The following is a 25,480-nucleotide window of genomic DNA, read 5'->3' as shown; positions in this document are numbered from 1 at the left end:
CAGCTCAATTCAACTTTTATAGGAGTATTCCCCTTGTTCAGTCTTCAAATGCTTAAATGTTGACAGTAGTGAAAAGCCCTTTTCTTCCAGGTTTAATTAATCACATCTCCTATATAATCTCTTCTAGGTACTGACACTTCTAATAGTTTCACTTATTTTTCTTTCCTTTTACTGACCTAATTCTTGAGTGAACTATATTTGCTTCATTCATTACTTTTCCTTAACCTCTCTAGATCTCTCTGCAAACTTGTTACCCTCATTTTGTCAAGACTTTGTTACACTTCTGGCCTCATTATCACAAATTCTAACAGCCTCAGAAAGCTGAAACTGAGAATAGGTGTGATTTCCCCATGGTGACTCTACTAAGTGTTCCCTACCCTCCTAGCTTTCATGAAATTACTTTATCCTAATATTCTCCTGGCTTCTTCCCTCATTACTCCTTTTTTCTCATGTTTTCACCTACTTTTCCAATTCATCTCACCCAACTCTACCTCATTACCTTTGCTCATTCCAAAGCATCTCAAGTTTTCTGAAAGCACCTATTGTCTTGGCACATACTCCAAAATGTCTGCAGTGCCTTTTTATCTTTCCACTATTCTTGTGACAAGCAATTACAACTCATTCCATAAGCAGCTAGCACCATCTTCCTGTATAGGAAATCTCCTCTAGCTTACCCGAGCACTGCTAATCTCTCCCATTTAAATTATTCTAGTATGGTAGCTTATCAGGCTACCTGTTTCTTCAAAGCAGGATTTCTGTTCTATTTGACTGTGTAATTTTAAAGCCCAACACTATTAAAGCCCAACATTTTATGCTAGGCACCGAGCATTTGCTAAACAGACATATAACAGTTCCAACTTTGGCTTTGTCGCGTTTACTAACCCTAAGTCCTTATGGTAGTCTTGACAGAAAGCCCCCAAAGTGTTAAATAAACAATCACATATATTTATTGTGCTAAACTCAGCTTAAAGAGATAGGATTAAGAGTATCCTATCTCTTCTCAATACCGCAGTTCCCAAAACACTAAGCGTTCGACACTATAATTTGATAAATACCAGTGACTAAACTGGCTGGGGACTCTTGCGGAGGCAAAAACAAATATTTAAGACCAGTTCCCTTGGCCGCCACTCCAAAACGACATTTCCACATTACAGTCTTAATAATACTATGGAAAGCACGCGCTCTGGCTACTAGGATCATGCAACGAAGTTAATGAGAGGATGGGAAGGGGAGGCACTGCAGGTAAAGGAAACAGCACAAGCAATGACTAGAATGCTCGAGAGACTGCAGACGACTAACAGATGTCTACCAGGAGACGAGCGCGCCTACCTGGTCTTGGCCAGTTTCCAAGAGGGGCCGTTACACCCACGTGACCAGAGGAGCTATGTTTTCTCAGACCAGCAAGTGGGTACAGTTATTGCACCCCAGCTTTGGCAATGTGCAGCAACCTGGCCTACTATGCCAAGACGTGAATGAAGGATGGGGAATGCAACGGGCCAAGCCAGTTTCACTGCAAGCCAGAAGGATGCAGCCTCGACAGAGCAGTGAGCGGAAGCCAGGGGTGGTGCGAGCCGATTTAGGCGGGTGCTCCCTCATCGTCCTCCAGGATGGGGCCACAGGTTGGACTGACGAGCGCACTGAAATGTGAGGAAACGCCAAGAGGCGCTGGGAACGTCAACTGCTTACCGAGAACTGAGAACCAGAAGCCGCTGAGACCGACGCTGTCGCCATCTTTCTGCCTGCCCAGGGGTACCTCGCTGCTCCGGGGCGGTCTAGGGTTCTTGTGCTCTTATTCTAGACTTGGGAGCCGCCCACCAGGGGCGACCCTAAGCCCAACCCCGGATGGAAGGGGCAGGGGTGTTGGTACCGGGTTTAGAAACCCCTGCCACACTCTCCCTCAGGGACGCCCACGCTCACCGAGCACAGAGAGGGCCACACGTCCTAACGGACGTCTTCCCTAGCCAATCAAAAAGCAGACGTCTTCCTGTAGTGGGAGAGAACCCGCCTCTTCCCCCGGTGACGTCACAAGGTAGCGCGCAGCTGAGCCTGCTGGGGGTCGACAAAGCTGCGGGCAGCCAGTCGGCTCCGAGGGGATTCTACGGAGGGGCGGGACATCTCGAGGAGGAGATGGGGGCGCGGGGTAGTGTTGTCGCCAGTGGCAACTGAGTGGAATGACTGAAATAGAATAAAAGCGAATGCGAAGTTCAGACACTCCATCGGTTCATTCGGACTAAATGCTGGAGAGAGCGTGAGTTTGACTTGGGGACGCCTCTCCAGGTGAAATACTTACCTTTCAGCCAATAACAAATACGATTAGGAGGGGCTTAATGATTTGGTCCAATAGAAGTCAAGGGGAAAAAAGTAGCGGCAGAGAGCGAACCTTTCGCGAACATTTGCCCAATTGGATTGGGGCACTCTCACCAAACCTGGGCCTGGCTGCTAGAACCGGCCGCGACCAGGCCCTTTAGGCGGGGCGGGTTTAAAGCAGATTTCGCGCGCTGAGGGCATCGGATTGTCATTGGCCAGTGACATCCTCCTTTTGTGGGCGCTCCGTGCGTAGCCAGACTTCGGGGTTGGGCGGAGTGACCGAGTGACGCGATAGCCTCCGCAGCCAATCAGGGGTGGGGAAGGGAGGCCGAGAAGGAAGCGGATCCGCGGCCGCGCAGCTAAACTGCCACCAACTATCCGCTTCGTCTCCCTCCGCCACTATCGGGGCCTAAGCGGGAGCGGCTGGGACGGCGTCACTGGGTGGGCTGGGGCGGAAGTGGAGGCGGAGGGAGACGGCGGCGTCGTCCGCGGGGCCTTGGGCTCTGGCGGCGAGGCCCTGGTGGGCGCGAGGCAGGGGGAGGGGGAGGAGGAGGAGGAGCCCGCGGCCCGGGCGGCGGCGGCTCTCGAGTTCCCCGTAGGGCTCCGCCTCGGAGCGGGCGGCGGCGGAGGAGGAGACTGAGGAGCAGGATGGCGGCCTCGGCCCTGTATGCCTGCACCAAGTGTACCCAGCGCTATCCCTTCGAGGAGCTCTCCCAGGGCCAGCAGCTCTGCAAGGTCTGTAGGTGCCGGGCGGCGGGCGGGCTGGGTGTCCTCGGCCGTAACCCGAGGGGGCTGGGTGTCCGCTGCTCCGCAGCCCTTCTCTCTTTCCCGGCGCCTCAGGGGTTTGGGAGTCTGGAGCCCTCGCCTCCCCATCCGGGGACCCCTTTTTCCGAGGGCCTGGGCATCAACTGGGGAAGGCCCCTGAGAGGGAGACAGAATCCTGCCTTCTTCCAGGCGGCCCAGGAGGGGGCCGGGCCCCTTCAGCGTCCGGGGGTCTCAGGGGTGGGGCTGAGTGAGGCAGCCACCTGTCTATGCCGCAGAGACCCTGAGGTGGAGATGTTTTCATCTCAGTTTTCTGCCTGGTCTGTCCTCTCCTTCCACCAGGAGGGCAGGGGACGGTGTTTGCACTTTCTTGCTAGGAACCCGAAGCCGCAAAGCTGATGGCATCCTTCTTCCCTGTCCAGGAAAGCGAAGCGACTGGTTTGGGAACAGAATGCTCTATGATTTGGAGCTCCTCCCATCCCATTAAAGCCGGGATGCTGTCTGTGAGCAACGGTGCAAAATAATAAGTAGTTTCACATTTAACCAATCTTTGAAATCGGCCCTGACAGCTTTCTTAATTTATCTGTAATAACCCCCCCCAATCTAATAAAGACAAAGACACCTATGCCTTCCATAGGGAATTATACTGTGATTGGCCACTTACATAGATCCTCCGATTGTTTACGTTGGGGGCCAGGTTATTGATGCGTTTTAGACATTTGACTAGGTTTGGTAATAATTTCCTACCAGAAAAGTGAGATTTGGAACTTTGAGATACACACTGACTAATGTATTGTCTTATTGCAGGAATGTCGGATTGCGCATCCTATTGTAAAATGTACCTACTGCAGATCAGAATTTCAACAAGAGAGGTTTGTATACCGAACAGTTTTTGATTGTTAAAGACAAGCTGTTGTCTGTAAGGAACACTTGGGGGTTGTAGTCGCATATTTATATTATTTTTGTAAAATGGTCTAGCCTCTGAAATTTTAAATTGTAAACCTTTCATGTATGGTGGGAGAGAGAATGTTGCCAAATAGTGGTTATTTTACAACTAGACTTGGGTCTGCCTGTGATGAAATAGAGAATAAATTATTTTGTGAAAGATGTACAGCCTTGCTATTGAAAATGCAAAAATAAAGTTACGATTAAGCTATGAAAAAATGGTAAAACCTTAATGGACCTGAGGTAAAGTCTGTAGTGTTACCAACTGCCTTCCAAGGGTGAGATCTCGTAGAATAGCACATACTTTTTAAAACAGGTGATTCCACTCTGGGAGCACACACAGAAAATAGCCTAAGAGAAGAACAAATAATGTTTTCATAAGTAAGTCAGGGCATAATAATGAGAATGGCTGAGTGGAAGGTTAGGTAGGCACTGATGTGTAATGCTGTACATTAATAGTGGCGAGTGTGGAGATTTTGGAACTAGATAGGAAACATTAGGATTTTTTTGTTTTGTCTCTTTTACAAAAGAAAATACACAGTAAAAATGTCTAAAACATTTGTCTTAAGTTAATGGTCAGAGAAGTAAATTCAGGTTAAAACAGTCCTGAAAAGATTCTTATATTTGTATTTTTGAAAAATTCCTTGGTTTGTATTAGAGTAAGTTTGACTTTAGTTCAACATTGTGCTACAGAAGGCTACATAAATGTGATCATCTATATTCAATTTCTCTTTCAGCAAAACCAACACAATTTGTAAGAAGTGTGCTCAAAATGTGAAGCAATTTGGGACAGTAAGTTTGTCTTATATTTTCATTGGATGTTTCTATTAATGGTCAGATAATATTTTTCACAAAGCTGGACCTTTAAAAAAATATGTATTGTTATGTTCTTAAATATTTCAACACATCAACATTTTTTATAAAAGAAAGTTTCTGTAGATGGTTTAATGGGAAGGTGACAGCATTTAAAAATAGTGAAATTATGTATGTAGAATTTCAAGGTGAAATGTATGAAACTTTTAAAAAAATTACAGCAAACCCTTGGTTATGGAGAACCTACTTATCCATAAGGCTTACAGAATCAGTCCCTCCCCACCTTTGGAACCCCCCCCCTTCGAAATTATTTTTATGTAGCAGTACAATTTAGATATTTATTCACACAAGTCATGACACTGTCCTAGGACAAATTGTTTTACATGTATATTACAGTCATTATTGGTATATAATACCAATATTATTTATTAATAATATTGTTCAAAGTGCTGACCTTAAGGCTCTATACTATCTTGAATTGTCTTTTGAATATGAAAGAAAATCAAGGTATTTGTGTTAGAGTTTATGTTGAATATGCTTGTGCCAATTTTTTTAAGTTGAAAACTCACCTGTATTATATATTCCTTATATGGTCTGTATCTGTTTATGATGAAAAGTTAAATGTTTCTTGAATAAGTGATATGGTTATTAAACTAACCAAGATGTTAAGTTAATAGAAGTTCATTTCCTAAATTCTGGATATATGAGATATTTTAATCCATGTGTACTTTTATTTTCATTCTTGGAGAACTTTTTCATGTGTAGTTTTTGTATTATATGACATACTATGGAAATCACACATATATTTGTCATTATTTTTCATTTAAATATTCTAATAGAGTAACAGTGAGTGTCATGACTCTAGAAATAGATACTTGTTGAGTGAATAGAAGCATGATGAATGTCATTGTGTATACAGAGCAACATACTTGACAGAAAAAAAATTTTTTACCTATCACTTTTCTTAATTCTACAGGTATGTGTGTAATACTGGTTATGTTTTATGTAGCAAATTTTTAATATTTTAAAAGTCTGAAAGGAAATGTATATCTTTTTCAGCCCAAGCCTTGTCAGTACTGTAACATAATTGCAGCGTTTATTGGTACCAAGTGTCAGCGTTGCACAAATTCGGAAAAAAAATATGGACCACCTCAGACCTGTGAACAGTGCAAACAACAGTGTGCTTTTGATCGGAAGGAAGAAGGAAGAAGAAAGGTATGTTTGATTTATGTTATGACATCATTTGGAAAGTAAATAAAATACCAAACAAGTTGTAAGTTATTATAATTAATATAGTGCTGAGACATCTATTCTTTGCGTCCCTAAAAGCAGATAGTTAGATGAAAGTGCAGGTATAGTGAGTGAGTTTTTTCTTATTTGCATGTTACATAGATTAATGTTGATCAAGTAGGATTATTGTACTTTAAAAAATATTCTGTGATGGCTATTCCATATTATTTGGTTATTCCTCATTTAATCAGGAGATTTGACTAATTGCTGTTAGATAAATCTTTTCACCTGTTTACCCTTTTGTTGGTTACTTGAAGTTGCTGGTGTGAAAAAATACCTAATGGCACCTTAGCACATAAAATTCAAAGTTAGTCTTGTGCCTTTTGATATGGGCATATATTTGAAACCGTTGTTTGTTTTTCTCTACCTACAGTGACTTAATAAGTATGTGTATGCATGTGGCATTCCTCTGCTGATCAGCATTCACACAGGCCTCCTGTTGTCTATCAGTTTCAGTTGATTTGGAGGATGACTATCTCTTTGAGGGGCTCCCCCAGGTCCTCCCACAGCAATGTATGTACCCTAGTTATAAGACATGTCCCTCCAGCACTTCTTGTGTGAGCAAACAGAAGACAGAAAACTTGATTTTATTTTACAGGTTTAGTCTTAGTAATTTTGGAAAGTAGTCTCTTTCTCTCTCCTTAGGCACTCTTACAATTGATTCTTGGTATTTAAGGAAGTTATGCTCTATAAAGTTGCCACAAACACTGAATTAGTAAATGCAGTATTCCCCCCTTATCCTTCCAGGATATCTTCTTTCCACGACCCCCAGTGGATGCCTGAAAGTGGGGATAGTAATGAACTTTGTATATATTGTATTTTTTCCCTGTGCATACAGGCTTATAATAAAGTTTAATTTACAAGTTAGGCACAGTAATAGATTAACAATAACTGGTAACAAAATAGAACAATTATAACAATATACTATAATAAAAGTGATGTGAATGTGGTCTCTCTCTGAAAATATCTTATTGTGTTAATATGTAATAGTTTCAGACTGAGGTTGACCATGAGAAACTGAAACTGTGGATAAGAGGGGACTACTATATTGAACCATTGTCCCTAAGGGAAATACATGATTAGGTTCTTGCCTCTGATAATGTGTTGGTCAGTTGATCAATACATAACCTTATTTTTTGTGTGTTTCTGTTTAAAGATACCTCATTTACCATACTGTCAATTAATTTAATTGAACTCATGGGCCACAGCACTAATGATGCCTGAATGAAGCTTATCTGATACACATATTTTCTCCATAAGGCACATTATAGCCTTTTTGAACTTAGGGACCATAAACATCACTTCAGCGCTACTCTTTGGGACCATGTTAAACATCAAAATCACCAACAAAAAGCACAGAAACTTGAAAAACATGGCACTAAATGGACTGAAAAGGATACTTGTCTGAGAGCTAAAACAAAGAGGGCAGAGTGTCACTGTGTTCCACTTCAGCTTGCAACATGTGACACATATTTTTCACCACTCTGCATATGTGCAAATGGCCAGAAAAGCGCTGCAAGTCTTCATTTTTAGGGTTACAGATATTAATAAGTAGGGAATTTACAAATATAAAATTCTAATAATGATAACCAACTATGTATGTCATTAAGGCTCTCCTATAAATTTACAGTACTTATTGTAGTTGGAAATACTTTATCATTTTAGTAATTACATAGTGATTTAAGAATTCAAGCGATATTTCTTGGAAGTATACCAATTTATACTTATTTTCTAGCAATACAAAAAAAGGTAACATGTTTTTCTTTTCAAATTAAAATGGCTTAAAGCTAATGGAGGTCCATATATCATCACCAATTATATAATAATCATCCAAGCAGGCATTTTTCCAAGTTTCAGAAAAGTTTAATTTTCCATTTTGCAAAAATCTGTGAATGTGTGTGTGCATGCATCATGCATGTGTGCCTGTGTGTATGATATAATAACTGAAAGATGAGCAATTTATTTTACCTGGTTTCACTTACAGCCAGTTTATGGGTATGTTTAATCTAATAAAAATATTTTCTTAAAAGGTTGATGGAAAGTTACTATGCTGGCTCTGTACTTTATCATATAAGAGAGTTTTACAAAAGACAAAAGAACAAAGGAAGAGCCTGGGATCTTCACATTCAAATTCATCTTCTTCTCTAACTGATAAAGACCAGCATCATGCAAAACATCATCACCATCATCATCATCACCACCATCGTCACAGTAGTAGCCATCACAAGTAAGTAATTTGAAATCATATTTTCTAAAATCCTTCTTGGCATTTTAATGTCATTTATTGGTGTTTACATCTTACAAATATTGACTATGTGCTAGTCTAGTTTCCATTGTATATGGTAAGCTTCTTAAATGTCTAAGACCTCATTTTAATCAGTGTGTAAGACCCATGGAATGTGTTTAGCTATTTACCATAATTAATAAAGATAGGACATTTAGAGAATTAATGTATAAAAGTATCATATCATGAAGTCAAAATACAAGTACTTCAGAGTTAATAATTCAATTATTTAAGTTATCAAAAGCCTCAATATTCTTTTTTTGTTTTAATAATTGTTAGGATTTTACTTGTAAAAATTATATTTACCTCAGTTGTCATTAATTTGTTTCAGTAAAAACAAATTTAAACTAGTGACAGGGAAATATACATTTAGCCTTTTGGGAAACAGATTATAACACTATCATTTGTTACCATGATGGAAGCATTCTTAATCTTGGAGGTCCTCAAAATGTGAGAAATAGTATTTTTAACTAGTGGTATTTAGCTTTTTTAAAAAAACATATAATTAGGAACTCTGTTCAAATACAGATGACTATAGTCATCCTTCAGTATATGTGGGGGATTGGTTCCAGGACTACCTGCATAGTATACCAAAGTCTGCACATACTCAAGTTCCACTGTCAGCCTTGTGAAACTTGGATACATGAAAAATTGACCCTTCCTGTATGTAGCTTTCATATCCTGCAAATACTATAATTTTGATCTGCATTTGGTGGAAAAGAAAAAATCCACGTATAGGTGGACCCGCACAGTTGTTCAAGGGTCAACTATACTTGATTATTTAAAGTGACTCGAGGTCGAGGGAGGTTATATAGTAGTGGTCATAACCCTTTAAGTGTGTAGTATAAAGGGCTTTTTGAAATATAATTTTAGTCTTCATGGAAAAGTCAATGTTAAAATACAAATACATATAAACACACAAATTAAAATGGAAAAAACAGGGACATGATACCCATCCATTTTTAAATTTTTCTAGGAGTCTTTAAAATTTCAGATAGTTACTTAAAACATAATTTTATTTACAGAAAACTGATGCCTACTACATTTTGGAACACATAATGATATTTTTGGAATTTAACATAGTTGTGTTTAATTTTCGAGATTGATTCTAAACTGTATGCTCTCACCAAGCAGATTATGAAGTTTTATTGAGGAAGGCACTGATGTTTTCTTCTACCACGTTGTAATACTTTCCAGGTGTGACAGTGGTAGACTGCAATGCAGTGACTTCTCTTCTGGCTGTTTTGAAGATATCTTGTGGTCTTTATATCAGAGTATCCCAAGGAGCAAAGGAACATAAATGTCTCTTGTTTTTGTTTCCTCCTTTAAAAAAACTGACAAAATAATTATATATCAATACCATAATGGCATATGTCAGATGTACTCCCAAGACCCAGCTAAATGTCTCTTTCCCATATCCTTTACAGATGAATTTGTCTTAGCATGATATGAAAGGACTCAGTCATAATCAGAATATGTTTTATGAAGATCACGTTGTGTTGATAGTAACTTAATCTTTTTGAAAGAATTGACAGTTTTCAAAAATGAGGGGAGGACAGTATTGACTGAACGATTTTTTTCCTTTTGGTTACCTAAATACAAATACTATATTGTATTTGATGACTATAGACCATGCGATGAACAGATAGTTTGTAGGGCCCTATCTTAAATTCCATAGATCAGAATGAACATGAGGAACATAATGTAGTTGATGATAATTGGTGAGGGAGTGGCACTAAGGTCATTCTGAATCTAGGAATGGACAACTCTCAGAAAGCTAAGAGGGGAATTCAAATGTTTCTGATAAATCATTATTAATGTGATTGTTCTTACTTTGAGATCTGGTTAGTGCTGCTAATTCTTATGTATTTATATGGCATGCCAATGCTTATCATGAAATTTGTAAAAGAAACAAAAGGACAACTGAATTCCTCAGTAGGGTTGCCAGTTCATTCACAAGTAAAGAGTAAATCAGGTTGATAAAATATAGCTACTGTTTCACCAACTTAGTATTTATTTATAGGCGATTTTTAAACTTGGTCTGTTTTTTACATTTGATTAAACTTCTACAGCCGAAACAACACTAAGTTTTATACACACATAAACATATATACATATACCTATTTTGTATTTGCTAGCACTGTACTAAGTGCTTTTACATATGTAACTCATTTAATGCTCATATCCTTATAAGCTGTGTATTACACCCATTCTACATACGAGGGAACGCACTGAGGCTCAAGGCTTTTTAGTAACTTGCGCAAGGTCGCAGGTCTTCTCATATCTCATAAATTGTATAAATATGTGGTGTCTGGTTCATAGGAGAGACTATACATGCTGAGTGAATAAACTAGGGGTTAGTGAAGGATTGACATGCAAGAATAGGAAAAATGATAGGATTGATAGTAAATTATAGGGTAGCAATTACGATTATGGAGAAATGGAAAAGAGATAGTATTAATTATAAGTAAAAGTAAAATCATTTGTCACTATGAAATTTCCCAGTAGTTTCAGCATGGCTTCTCCAGGTTACTAACTAGAGTGAGATCTGGAGACTGGATAGGATTCTTAAGAAAACTAGGAAAGAATCAAAGAAATAAAGATACTTCCTTGTTTTACTTGACATACTAGTCTGAGCAATGTGAATTACTTGAAAGGAAAAATCTCCTCTTAGGGTTATTAGGAAAGCTTTAACTTTAAAGATAAAAGTTTTCTGTCTGAAATAGTAAGAGTAGAAAGTACAATAATTTCTAGACTTTATAATTATGGAATCCTTTTATGGTAGTTTCTTGCTCATAAACCCCACCCTTGCTATGGTGTTAAATAGAATTATGGAGATCCTGATTAAAAAGAAAATTCAGTCTCTATCACTGTACCTTTCTGAACTTAAAATGGCTAGTAGTTATTTGATTAGAATTTATCTCATTTGAATGTGATTTATTAAGTATAAATTAGTTTAGTCTGAAAATTTAAATATGTCTTTCTCTGAATAAAAGCTTATAAACACATACAATTTGATTCCATTGAGAAGGAGTGCTGTTAAATGTAGATACATTAAATAAATGTTATTAGATGTTATTTATATATTTTTCAGAATCAGCAATCTAAGTCCAGAACAAGAGCAGGGACTGTGGAAACAGAGGTAAATACATTAATATATTTTCTGAAGTATTTTGAAATGTATTTTTGTGAATGTGATATCCCTTTAACTTTGTTATTTAGGCTTTGAAAAAAATCAGTGATGTTCCATAATACTTTAGGGGAAGAAGACTAACTTATCATTTGGTTCTTCCCTATTTACTCTAATTTTTCTTATTTAATGTTTGATTTCAGCCATAAATCCTCTGCAGCAATTCAGAATGAAACTCCAAAGAAAAAGCCCAAATTGGAATCTAAGCCATCTAATGGAGATAGGTAAAAATGAATTCCTTTAGTGTTGTAAAAATTATGGTTGATTGCCAGTTATTACTAGATAAAAGAATAGAAACATATATTTTCTACATTGACTTCTTTGAGTCACCTAGAAGAGTAAACATAATCAGCTAAAAAAATTAATTTTGGCAATAAGAAAGTGGCACTGAACTATATTGTTCTATTTGGGGAATAAGTTTGGGTTTTGGAAAAAAAAAACAAATCTGAATAGAGAACATAATCTTTGTTCTTCAAAGAAACACAAATCGAATTGTGATATTTTAAATTGACCTGCTTTGAAAATGTTTTTAGATTTAAAATATGAGCGTGACTTTGTTTTAGTTCATTAGCCAAAAGTTTGCTGATGTTACTGTACAAATTGGCTGCCTATTGCTTAACACTAGAAATATTGACCCCCTAAAAGCTAATACTGAATTATATTTCTGCAGGTGTATGTAATGTGTGCCATTAGTAAGGTAATTTGCCAGTTGCATCCATTTCTGTCAGGTACATATTTTTTTGCATTAGCCTTAAGGATGTTTGTGGAATTGTCTAATTTATGCAATTTGAACACCTGCTCATTTTCCTTCTACTTCATTTAACTGTGTTTTGTTTTTTTCTTTTTAGTAGCTCTATAAATCAGTCAGCAGATAGTGGGGGAACAGACAATTTTGTCCTTATAAGTCAACTGAAAGAAGAAGTGATGTCACTTAAGCGTCTCTTACAGCAAAGAGACCAAACCATTTTAGAAAAAGATAAAAAGGTAAGAACACAGTTCACTGAAGCCTGGTAAAATTTACATCTTGATTCTTGCTTAATCTTTGCAAATTTTATTAGATTTTCTTTAACAATTTGGTAATGTTTATTGTGCACGATTTCTATAAAGACAAATTACGGAAGCCTGAATTTAAATCTAGGCCATCATCTAATCAAGGTAAATAAAAATGGTCTTCAAAATTTTAGTTCTAAGAATTAACTGAGAGTTAGTTAGAATAGTAATAATTTCTGAACCTTAATTTTCAGTAAGTAATTTTAAAATAGATCTGATATCTTAATTTAAAAATGAGATGCAAATGAAATATTTTTAAAAACCTGTGATTTAAGAATGTTTATTGAAAGTAAATATACTGATCATGTACTTATATCAATCCAGATTAAGCAACTGGTGAAAGGTAATTGTATGGGAATTTGCTGAGTGGCAGTCAATGATTAGCAGTAGGTGTCTAAAATAATTTTATAGGAGGTAAGTGTACTTTTTAGGACTCTGCTTATTAGTTCAATCAAGAGGAATATCAAATATGTTGTCCATCTAGTGAAAAGAGGAATATTAACAGAATTATGGATTTAAGGTTTTCTTGTGCTGTGAAATCAAGATAGCACAATAGCGGGCAGGCATGGAGCAGGAAACAATTTTAAAGTCATTTAGCCATACCTAGGTTCAAATCCCAATTCTAACACTTTCTATGTGACCTTGAGTGAGTGCTATCACTTCCTTGGGTGTCAGTTTTCTCATTTTAAAAATGGGAGCATTAGTAGTATCTTGTAGGATGGTTGTGATGATTAAATGAAGATGCAAAGTATTTACTACAGTTTCTGGCATATATAAGTGTTCACAGGGGCTATTATTGATATTTGGTCATCTTTAAGGGAAGAACCTACTTTTGTGCTTGTTTTATGGTCCCACACTATGTAGTTTGAGCTATAGCAAATATCTTACAGAAGAAGAACATTAAAAACATTTCTTTTAAAATTATGGAAAAGACATGATTATAAATATGCTACAAATAATCCATCCCTGAGTATCCATAGTAGTGCTTCAGTTTGAGCTGGCTTGTGCTTCTGCCATTCAGTAACTTTTATGTTACATTTTCCCACACCTTGATGGTTAGTGGACTTTATTTCAATACATTTGTACCTCATCTTAAGCAAATTCAGTATATGGAAAATTAGGATTGACATATAGGACAAAAATAGGATAGTCATGGGTATCATTGTCTTATTCTTTTTTGATTGATAGCATTTTTTTAAGTAAGCTTTTTTGGAGATTTGTTCTTTGCACAAAATTTTAACCACAAACCAGGTATATCTGCATTAACCTTGAAAAAAGTGGAATAAAATACTAAGTTTACTGCAAAATAACAATGAGTTCAAAGACAAGTAGTAGTAAGTTATAGAATATTGACTTTTTTAGATTTCTTTTTCCCTCTGTAACATAACTCTTCTGTATTAGTACAGTTAGTTGAAGTTCTGCTTTTTTAGTGTTCCTCTTTTTTTCAGAAAACAACTGAGGATTGAAACTATCAATGTTGTAAGGAAAATAATAATTGTAAACCTAAAATAGTTACACTTTTGCAACTTTTTCTTATAGATCTAAGACAACCAAGTTATTTTCCTAATTGATTTCATAAACTGTTATTCAGTGACTTCTAGAGCCAGACACTATACTAGGCTATGAAGCTACAAAGATGACACAATAAGACCCAATCTGTATCTTCCAGAAAGAAGTTCATAATGGAGTCAGCTGACAGTATAGTGAATAGAATAATTGTCTTAACTCATTTAGTGTGAATTGGCATTTAAGAACAGGAATTCTTTTGTAATACAGAAAGTTGAGAGAGAAAGAATTTAGTCATACTTTGAATTTGACAAAGTGAGGGTTTTTATTTGGAAAGGTAAGAGTATAAGATACCATGACTTCCTCTCTTTTTGCTATTGTATGTCTTTCAGTTCACTACCTACCAGATAATAACAAAAAAGACATGGAAACCTTTGGCTTACAAAGTGAAAAAACATTTTAAAATAACCTGAAGCTGCTTCTGCATGGTTCTGACAATGAAATTATATTACTTATTTTTTAATTTGAAGTCAGGAAATAATTGTACTTTTATGTATGTCATTTATGTGTATGAAAAAAAAAATTGTCACATAGCCTTCTTTGTTACTTCAAACCACTGATTTTTTTCTTTTATTTGTCTAGTTTAGCCCAAATTTTATACTAACCCCCTTTCTCATTCCCTGTTAGTTGTATATCTCTGCATTGTTCTCCATTTTTATCTCAAGGATTAGGTAGTATTGTGTATGTAATCCTGGACATAAATTTTACAAACAATACAGCTGTTGGTTGATGTGCCATTCCTCTTTATAGTTACCCAGTATGAAACTTTTTTTTATTATTGAAAGATTATTTTAACTTGAAACTAGTTCAAATGTTTATATTAATATGAAGTACATTTTAATTGAGACATTTTCCAAGATATTAGCCATTAAGTTTTTTTGTTGGCGTACCAGTTGTCAAATTCTTTGTCCAGTGAAGTCACCTTTTTTTAAGGGGAAAAAAAGGCAGCTTCTCAAATGTTATACTGATGGTCAGGTATTAATTATCTTAACATTAAACTTATACTAAAGCAGATAGAATTCATCATTTCACAAAGCAAATTTTAGATAGGTTGTAAAACTCAGGAAACTGCTGTTAACATCTTCTACTTTTATAATGAAATGTGAGTTTATTATGAAGGATATTTAAAATGCTATGCATTTGTGTATGTGTGCATATGTATACATATATCTGTTTTCTTTTAATCTCTCAGTTAACTGAACTAAAGGCAGACTTTCAATACCAAGAGTCAAATTTGAGAACAAAGATGAATAGTATGGAAAAAGCTCACAAAGAAACTGTGGAACAACTTCAGGTAAATGATATTATTTATGGATAATGTTAGACAAGGAGATCTAAGCTTAGGTAATAGCATTCATTGACTTTGATTGGTATTGATGTCCTTATTTTGTGCATATTGTGCCTTTCAGTTTTGATTTTTTGACTTTATAATAGTTTTTAGTCCTGATCCGATTTAAAGTTGTTTGAAATCACTTGAAAGATAATTCAGTACATGAGTCCTGAAAACTTTTGCCTAAACTTGGAGTTTTTAGAGGAAAATATCATTGGATTATCTTCAGTTGATCATCAGGCTTATGCAAAAAAATTAAAAATCAAATTAGTGATACTAAGTTCAAAATAAGGGTCTCTTCAGTAGCAATCATTCTTCCTGTATCTTTCCAAATAATAGGAAGAGTGTTGCGTGTATAAAACCAACACTCAGGGATCTCAAGTGGTGGAAATTTATGCTGCATGCAGTGATGCAAGGCTGAGAGTATACTTAACCTATGTACTGTGGTTTGCAAAGTGCCTAAAAGGGTGCTACTATATGCCAACAAGTAGTGATCCACCTCAACCTCAGAATACTGCAAAGTATATTAAGCAGGATTTAAATACACAGGATAACTGTGTGGTGATTTCAAGAGCCCCCACAATAACAAAAAGGGGGTAGTACCTGATGTCTGGCATACAGAGATGGTGAACATCCATCGTAGATGCAGATTATTCCCTTACTAATAAAGCTTGTTCTCATCGAGGTTTCATACATTCTGAAGTGAGACCACACTAAATTAATTACATGTTCTCTTTGATTTTTACATTCTGACCTTTGTAGACTTAATCTTTAGTAACAGGGTTTTTAATATTAAAAAGTCTTAAGTCTTAAAAGCATAGAAAAGTTGCCAGCACAGACCACTAAGACTTGATGAGAGAGTACAGCTTCGGAAGGAAGGAATTAATACTGCCCTGTTTTTTCTAAACATTGTAACACCAAGAGATATTTGCTATTCCTGTCTATTGGTTTTGTATTCTTCATACTTCTCTGCAAATAGCCTAAGTCTAGTAGGATTTAGAAACCTGTTAAAATTTAAGGTACAGATTGCCTGGTCTTAACCCTGATCTTACTATTACAAATGACTTTGAAAAGGAACCCTACATAGAACCTGGGACATAGTAGGCATTTAAATAATTTATTAAATAAGTGGTGATTTATGGAAATGCCCATCTGCCCTCTGTCCTGAAAGATTGCCCATATCATACACCAGGCTTGTTGTATATTAATTATTTTTCATCCACCAGCAAGTATTTTTAGTTTTATGATACTATTATTTTTCTCGTTCAGTTATTAATGCTGAATGATTACCTAGAACAAAAATCTTTAACCTGATGATCTCTCATGTAATGTTATGTAATGAAAGCTCTGAGGTAAATTCAGAATGAGATAACAGAATAACTGAGTGGTACTTAAACATGATTTAACTTAGTACTTCCCACTGTTCGGAAGTTAAAATCATAGTTGCAAGCACAGGGGAACCTCTTTGACTTAGCCTGATTGGTATCTTAAGCTTACCTCCTCTTGCTTGATAGCTGACTTTTCATATAGTATAGGAGTAATTAATATTTATATAGAAGTAGGACATTTTCAACATGATTTTATATATGGTATCTTATTTATTCCTTACAATAGCTCTGAGTTACATGGTATACCCATTTTATAGTTGGAACTGTGGTTATACAGTAAGTAGGGACATAGAAAGCTTCATTTTCTGACTCAGGTTTAGCTCTGATTTCCCCTGTTCTACTCTAGCTCCCACCACCTCATGTTACTCAGATTTTCTATTTCATCGTTCTTATCAGAACATTTCCCTATATCTTTTGTGTTATGGCTAGAGACTTTCTGTTACAGCTAAGTGCTGTATTTTTGCCCCACTCCCATTAGCAACCAGTGATACTAGTAGGATTCTTTACTGAGGTAAGTAAACAGTAATTTTTTTTTATATGATAAGGAATGAACCCTGTAACACAAAATTCATGTTACTCTAACGGTTAGTTATTAAAATATTTTTAACTATCAAACCTGGGAGTAAGCACTGAACATGACAAGAAACAGTTGTCTAAAATATCCCCCCAAAACTCCCCAAATTAGGTAAAATACTAAAAATATCAAATAATTCTTTTTAATTAGGTAAATGGCTAAAAGAGGAAAGGGGCCTAACATTTGAATGCCTTGTATGGTACCAGTCAGTGTGTCAGGCTAAGTGTTTTTATATTTTTGATTAGTTCTTTCAACTCATTTTGAGGTGGTTGATGTAGTTTCTATTTTACAAATGAGAAAATATACTCTAGGTTACATAGCAGGTAAGTGGCAGAGCCAGGACTTGAAAGCAGGATCTGTGTAATTCTTAATTCAGATATTTTTTCTTCAGATTAACATTTCTAAATGTTTTTAAATAATTTCATTGATTTTTTTCAGGGTGCAAAATGAAGTAATTTTAGGATAAAAAATTTAAATGTGCATTTATTTAAATATTGCATTATTAAATTCATTTTTAGTGTACTCAAATTAGAATAAGACACATTTGGACTTGTGTCCATTTGACAACTGATACATTATTTTAAAGGCTTTTTTCTTTATTAACAAGTAAATTTATTGGGGTATGATAAATGCAGATGGAAAATTAGCTGCATTAAAAGGAAAAACTGCTTTCAAGATGTAATATTTGAATTCTTGTATTTTATACTTAGAATATGAAAATTATAAACTCAATTTTTAATTTGATAATTGAGAAAAGATAATTTAGAGATTTACTTTTTAACCATTTAGTGTATCAGTATAAACATTTTTATATAAATAATTTACAGATCGGGCGGAGGTCTTTTTGAAGCAGATTTATAAATATACCCTTTTTTATGCCTTTCATTAATTTGTATTTTAAAATTTATGTTTCTTAGATTTCTGATTAGTCGGTGGGCTTATTATAGTTATAAACTAAATAATATGTAGTTAAACTAAATAGTAAATAAACTAAATAATATGTAATTAATAATTAAAGGCAAATTTTAAGCTACCACACTGACTAGGACTGGTCAGCTGAGTAATAAACCAGTTGATTATGAATGTGCTATTTGATTTCCCTTAACTGCCAGGTACATTCTCACTTGATTTGCTCTGAGTTTCTCAAGCTGTTTAGTTTTAATGGGAGAATAGTTCTTTTCATTTCTTTCAGTTTTCAAAGTTTAAAATGGATATTGAATTTGAAATTGCAGCTCTTCATTATTGCCTTAGTTATTTAATAACCATTGAATAAAGAAACCTTATTAATCATGCAGCTGAACATAAAAAATGATTTGCACCTATAAGGTAGCACTGAAAATATTTGTATTTTGGAGGTCACAGGTGTTAATTAGGAAAAGTTTGATTGGAGAAGGGTGGAGAAATGGAACCACTTTAAGATAGTACAGAGAAGAAGGCAGGGTATTATCTGGTCATACCAAGCTAAAAGTAGAAGATGAAGCATGAGATTAAAAAGTGTTTGTCTGGATAATAAAAAACATTGAAACCTGTAGAGGAAAATGTTTTCAAACAAAAGCCAGAAGATATATTTTTAAAATTTGTTAATTTTAGGGCAGTGCTCAGGTTCTAGACTATTTTCATCACTCTCCCCAGTTTGGCTCAGAAACTTCAAAAGTGCTTGAGTGTTAGTATATTTATATATATAGGAAGCCTTGTTATCTAAGTTTCCACAGTTAAGAGACTGCATAAGGTGGCAAAAGCAATTAGAAGATGAAAATATTTACTGAAGGTCCCTACATACACCTTCCTCCTTACTAAACTAGTGATTGTCATAGCATATTGGCTCAAGGACAATGTCTTTGTCATTGATGGATGGGACATTTGATAATGAAGTACAAATTAAGTTGAGGTTAGCAAAGTGAAATTTTGAATCTTTGCAGGAAAAAAATTTCAGGTTTTCATGAAATTGAAAACAGTGATGATAGGCAACTGCTCAGGTCACATCAAAGCCAGCACCCAATGACTGTATGTCAATTAAAGGAACAAGAATAAGATCAGAAAAGGACAGGTCCTGATATGGGTGCTTTAAAAAATTGAGTATAATTAAGAGTGCCTTTGGCAAATGGATGAATTCCAAGTACTTTTTGCAAAATGACCTCTTAGCTTGTTCTACAAGAAGGAAAACATCAAATGAAAGACCTCATACAGCTTGCTGGGAAATATTCCTCCCAAATCAACACTTGATTCATTTTTTTATTTTATTGATTATAAAATACAGCTTATTTTTGTAGTTTCCATTTCATGTTTTTAAGATAAAGGGCCAAACATTTTTTCCCTATTTAAAATCTGAACCTTCTTTTAAGTGGATTCACTTTGTTACCTTGTTTCATAACCAGTTATATCTTTGGACTACAGTTAATAATAACATTTACAAAGGGGGCTAATAAACCAATCTAGAATTTCCTTTTGCATATTCAGCCTTAAAGAGATGAACCTAAATGTACCAACTCTTTCATTTAATTTGTTGGTGTTTCAGTAAAGTCTTTTGCCATGTAAATGGAAAGAACAGTATTAAATAAGTACTGTTCTTCAGAATGACTCTTAATAATGTTTCAAACATTTTTAATCTTGAATATTTTTGTCTTCCACAGGCCAAAAACAGAGAACTACTCAAACAGGTCGCAGCATTGTCAAAGGGTAAAAAGTTTGACAAAAGTGGAAGCATACTAACATCTCCTTGAGAAAGCAATTATTTGTTTAGTGTTTCTGCGTACAGTGTAAATTTGGGGGTGGGGGGAGAATTCTGTGAAGCCCTAAAATTCTCTGTAGTGGAAAAATATTTTTGCACACCAAATGAATTGGCGTGTTTCCTATTCACTTTTGTAATGGATATACAGCATTTTTTAAGTTGTAAAACATTCAAATAAAACTTCAACTGGTTTGAAGTAACTTTTTAATTATTTGATATCCAGGAACTTTTTTGCCAGCAATAGTATTAAACAGTTGTAAAGGAGTGCATGAGTAGTGCTCTTTATAAAACTCAACATGCAATAATAGAGTAGGTGTGGTTTTAAGAAGTCAAAGCAGCAGGGTTTTTTTGTGTTGTTTTTTCTTCACTATGCTAATTTGAGATAAACAGTTTTCAATTTAGAAATACAAAAACTTTTAAACAAGAAAAGTAGTAAACACTGGTTTTTGGGGAATTGTGTTTTTACTTTTCATCAACATAAATTTAGGAAAGAATCATGGTGCTTCTATTAAATGAAAAGAATATATGTAAATATGTTTTTAAAAGTTACATCATTAACATTAGTAACCTAGCATTTTCATTATTGGTATAGGAATTAATGTTTATTGTACAGTATTCAAGGTAAAATGTGTTTGTTTTGTAAAAACTACTGTAGATTTTTACTTACAAGTGCCTTTTTGCCAGCTAATGTTTTTATTTATAGGAATGCTGATCTTTTGTACATAGTTTGTTTTAAAATCATGTTTAATAAATGTTTGTATATAAATGAATATGTACAGAACCCTATTTCAAAAGGAAATCAAAGTTGCTAGTAAAATGTTTGAGGTTGCATTAAGAACTAACTCAAAATGCATATAGACTTTAGAAGATTTTGTGGTTTGTTTCTGTGTGATAAGGGAAGCTGCTCGTCATTGAATTCATTTAATTATGTCAAAATACTTCCCCAAAGATATAACTTTAAGTCACTTCCAATAGAGTAATTTTATTTTTATGTCATACGACTTCATATTCATATTTCATGAGTTACATGTTTTGCTTTTTTTTTATAAAAATTCTTTAAAATTTATAATGTTTCTATGATGGTTGATATATCTGCTTTCCCTATAATGTGTGGTTATCTAAGTTAATATTTATGTATATGATACTTAATTTGTAAATTTAAGGCAAATCTGGAAAAAATTAAATAACTTTTTAATCCAGTCTGTGATTATCTTTGAATAAATTGGAATCTATAAGATTCAGACACTATTTATAAGTAAATTGTCTCAAAGTCTTTAAAATTGTCTGTAACAGGTTAAGGTAGGGTGGAATAGGTTATGTGAAGTTAATGACTAATTATATTCTGATCTAGTGGTTTTCAGCATGTAATGGAATTGATCTACGCATATTGGTTCAGATTTTAGTGCAATTTTAAAGCCTCAGACATTGCTAGAAACACTGTAAAGTAAAAGAGTTTCTTTTAGGAGTTTATGGGCAGAGATAATTTGTTTCAAGTAAAACAGTTATTAAATATAGCAGTTTTGAAGGTTTTGTTTTAAGACAAGCATTGATTATATCATATCAAAGATTGGCTTTCTAAGCACATGATTATAACAATTCTTTTTAACATGTGTGTTTCTGTAGACTATTCCTATAGTTTATTATAAAGTGATACCAAATAATTCTTTGTCCAATTTGGAAGCATAATATAGGTTATTTTCAAGTCATAGTAAAAGATTCAGTCAGAATCTTGGAAAAATTAGACCAGTTTATTTTTGAGATCTTTATGTAATAATCTTAAATTTACTCTCAACCATGATAGATAATGCCTTAACACGGATTTTAATGTTTGCAGGATTCGCTAAATTCATAAGGTAGTTGTTACCTTTCTTTAAAATTTATAATGTTTTATATTGTTTTATAGCCATTTGTCAATCCACAGTGGTCATTATGGTTTTACTGTGAATAGTTCTTATACCTTGTTGAAGATGCTACAAAAGAAAGTTGCCCTTCCCTTTAGCTAACATTAAAATTGAAAATTATTTAATTTTAATGTTAGCTAACATAAGCAGTCCAAATAATTAAGTTTTGTAAATTCCAAGGCTAAAACCTTTTAGTGGCTTCACAGTATTTAGTCATAATTAAATACCCTCTCTTTGCTTCATGATCTTATTTTATAACTTAAATTTTTTGCAATTGTATAAACTAATAATTGAGTCCCAGTCCTGGATCTGTAGTGTATTGACATAATGAGCTGGTATTCTTTAAATGTGGATCTGTAAGGGGATACTATGGTGTGCTGTATTGTGCTCTTAGCCTGTTTTCCACTATTAATTAGCATTTACCAGTGAGGGTCATTTGGCTCCAAGTTATTTATGTATTAATAGCCTGTGAATATTGCAGTCCTTTTTAGATTATATTGGTCTAAATATGCATTCTGCAGTGAACCTGCTAAGCTGTTCACATGTATAGACTATTGAAATACTGTACTTGTACAATCTGACTGTTGACATTTTGTACTTTTTTCTAAATCCAATATTTCACAATAAAAACTTGTCAAAGGCTTTGTATTAGTTTCCTATTGCTGCTGTAACAAATTCCTACAAATTTAGTGGCTTAAAACAACACAAATTAATTCTCTTACAGTTCTGGAGGCCAGAAGTCCAAAATCAGATCCACTGGGCTGGAGTCAAGGTGTTGGCAGGGTTCATTCCTTCTGGAGGCTATAGGGGAGAATCTGTTTCCTTGCCTTTTCCAGTTTCTAGAACTGCTGCATTCCTTGTATTCTGGGAACTCATTGGCCCTCCATCTTCAAAGTCAGAAGTGTAGCATCTTAAAATCTCTCTGCTGCTGTCATCATATAGCCTTCTCTCTTTGGTTATATGATGGGTCGGAGGACATTACCTCCATCTGGATGAACAAGATAATCTTCCCATCTGAGTTCCTTAACTTACAGTCACATCTGCTAAGTAAGTCCCTATTGTCATATAAGGTAGTGTATTCACAGGTTCTAAGGATCAAGGCATGGACATCTTGGAGGACAATTATTGAGCCTACCGTAAACTTCATCTCCATTTTCTCCCTTTTTCACTGTGTGAAGTCCCAAAACAACAGATGTGGAAGAAGTGGTTCAGGCCAAACATTAGAAACTATTTTCCTGGCTATTTGTTTAGACCACTTAAGTGCAAGTTATTTTCCTGGAAAGATGTGATAAGGATATAATTTTTTTATTTAATTGAGCTATTTCAAATCAACAATGAAATTAAGCTATGTATAGTTTTTGAAAACTTTGTTACATGACTAGTGCCATGTAGGTGGTTTGATAGGATAATAATCAAAGACATGATTCTTTATAGACTAATTGGGAAAACTACATGAAAAAAAATATCTAGAAACTAACTTTGGTATTATAAGGTACAATAAAAAGCTAATAGCTTTTAGCATGAGCATTTAAGAATTGTGGGAAAGGTATAGTTGATGGTTTCTCCAAATTTAGTATTCATCAGAGTTACCTCAGGGCTTGTTAAGCATGTGTTGCTGGACCTCACCCTCAGTTTCTGATTCAGAAGGTCGGGGATGGAGCCCACAATTTGCTGATGCACTGGCCCAGGGCCCACAATTTGAGAACTAGTATTTCAGTATTTCCTGCATTTCCCATACAAACTATACCACTGGGTGCGTAATAGTAGGCAAGGGGTAGTTTCTCTTTACACTTAATGAAAAAGGAAGGATGGAATTACAATACCACCATTTTGCAGTGTCTAATGAAGATGAGCATTTGTCATCAGATAACCAAAAGTACACAAAGAGTTTCTTTTATCAAGTGCTTTCTGATGGTGGAATACACTGCAACTATCTATAAAGTCATTTTGCCAAAAAGAATCAAAACCTAAATCTGATCAAGCATCTACCAGTTAATAGGCAATAGGACAAGAAGAAGATCATGTTGAATGACACCGAAAGGATGCAATTGGCACAACTGTTTCTTCAATAAGTTGCAAAGGGGGTAAAGAAACTATAGCATAAGAGGTACTTGGCAATATCAACCAGTCTTAATGTGTGGATCTCATTTGGATCTTGAAACAAAAAAACTTTAAAAAATATTTTAACATTTATGAGGCAGTTGGAAATTTGAACACTGGTTATGTAATGATATTAAGGAATCACTATTAACTCTCCAGCTGTGATAATGGTATTGCAGCTGTGTTTGTTTTTTTAAAGAGTCCTTCTAGAGATACTACTAAAATATTTGCCATGAAATGGCATGATGTTTGGTATTTGCTTCAAAATAATATAGGAAGGGAGGTGGATGGGAATATAAATGAAATAGAACTGGCTATGAGTTGGTTTTTGGAACTGGGTTGATGTATATATGGTGGTTTATTATGTTCAACTTGTGTACATTTTTTTCATAATAAAAAGTAACACCACTGCCATCACCCCTGCCAAATAACGCTCACCTTAACTAATACATGCTCACTGAAAATATGGACAGTACAAAAAAAGTATAAATAAGAAAAAAAGACAACTCACAATTCTACCTGGGAATATTCATGTTTCTGTTTTGTATGTTTTCATCCAGCATTATCTATGAGTAGTGGCTGTGATCATGACAGTATAATTTTGGCTCCTGTTTTCATCCTTTTCCCCTCCCCCTACATAACAACGGAATTGTTACATTAAAAAAAAACTATTTGTTGTTATTTTATAGCCATACATAAGAGGCAGTAGAGCCTAGTATTAGAGACTGCTATTTTTGGAATAAAATCTGGTTTCAAATCCAGCTCTGCCATTTGCTAGCTAGATGTCTTGGGGTATACTTCTTAGTATCTGAGTTTTGGTTTCTTCATCTGTGTAATTTTATGGTTCTTAATGACCATTAAGTACATTATTAATATACAAAGCACTTTACGTAATCTCTGACACATAGTTGAGTTACAGTATGATTAGATAATTATCACAGATGGTAGCAGTCCTTGGCCTGTTAGGAACTGGGCCACACAGCAGGTGGTGAGTGATGCGTGATAGAGCAAAGCTTCATCTGTATTTACAGCCACTCCCCAGTGCTCATATCACCGCATCAGCTCCGTCTCCTGTCAGATCATCAGCGACATTAGATTCCCATAGGAGCGTGAACCCTACTGTCAACTTCGTATGTGAGGGATCCAGGTTGCACACTCCTTAAGAGAATCTAGTCCCTGATGATCTGAGGTGGAGCTGAGGTGGTGATGCTAGTGCTGGGGAGCAGCTGCAAACACGGATTATCATTAGCCG

At 35.3% G+C, this 25,480-nt stretch overlaps 2 protein-coding genes across 3 annotated transcripts in view; one reads left to right on the top strand and one right to left on the bottom strand.

Annotated features, from left to right (window-relative positions):
- The window catches only part of CEP57 (centrosomal protein 57), a 47,452-nt gene extending 45,506 nt beyond the window's left edge, over positions 1-1,946 (bottom strand). The window contains exon 1 of the mRNA XM_012743904.3: positions 1,687-1,946. Within this exon, the coding sequence (XP_012599358.2) occupies positions 1,687-1,731 (45 nt within the window). The 5' untranslated portion in view covers positions 1,732-1,946. The remainder of the gene's footprint in view (positions 1-1,686) is intronic.
- FAM76B (family with sequence similarity 76 member B) lies at positions 1,947-21,080 on the top strand. Of its 2 annotated transcripts, none has more exons than XM_012743909.2 (10): positions 1,947-3,042; positions 3,877-3,941; positions 4,752-4,806; positions 5,887-6,042; positions 8,148-8,344; positions 11,496-11,543; positions 11,735-11,815; positions 12,443-12,575; positions 15,400-15,501; positions 20,130-21,080. In XM_012743909.2, the coding sequence occupies exons 1-10, from the start codon at positions 2,956-2,958 to the stop codon at positions 20,217-20,219; spliced, it is 1,014 nt and encodes a 337-aa protein (XP_012599363.1). In that variant the 5' UTR covers positions 1,947-2,955; the 3' UTR covers positions 20,220-21,080. The 2 variants fall into 2 exon arrangements, with proteins under 2 accessions (XP_012599363.1, XP_012599362.1); XM_012743908.2 differs by having other exon boundaries at positions 12,440-12,575.
- The last annotated feature ends 4,400 nt before the right edge of the window (positions 21,081-25,480 follow it).

The sequence above is a fragment of the Microcebus murinus genome, chromosome 4 (assembly GCF_040939455.1).
Source record: "Microcebus murinus isolate Inina chromosome 4, M.murinus_Inina_mat1.0, whole genome shotgun sequence".
NCBI classification, from domain to species: domain Eukaryota; kingdom Metazoa; phylum Chordata; class Mammalia; order Primates; family Cheirogaleidae; genus Microcebus; species Microcebus murinus.
This window is presented reverse-complemented; position numbering and strand designations above follow the sequence as displayed.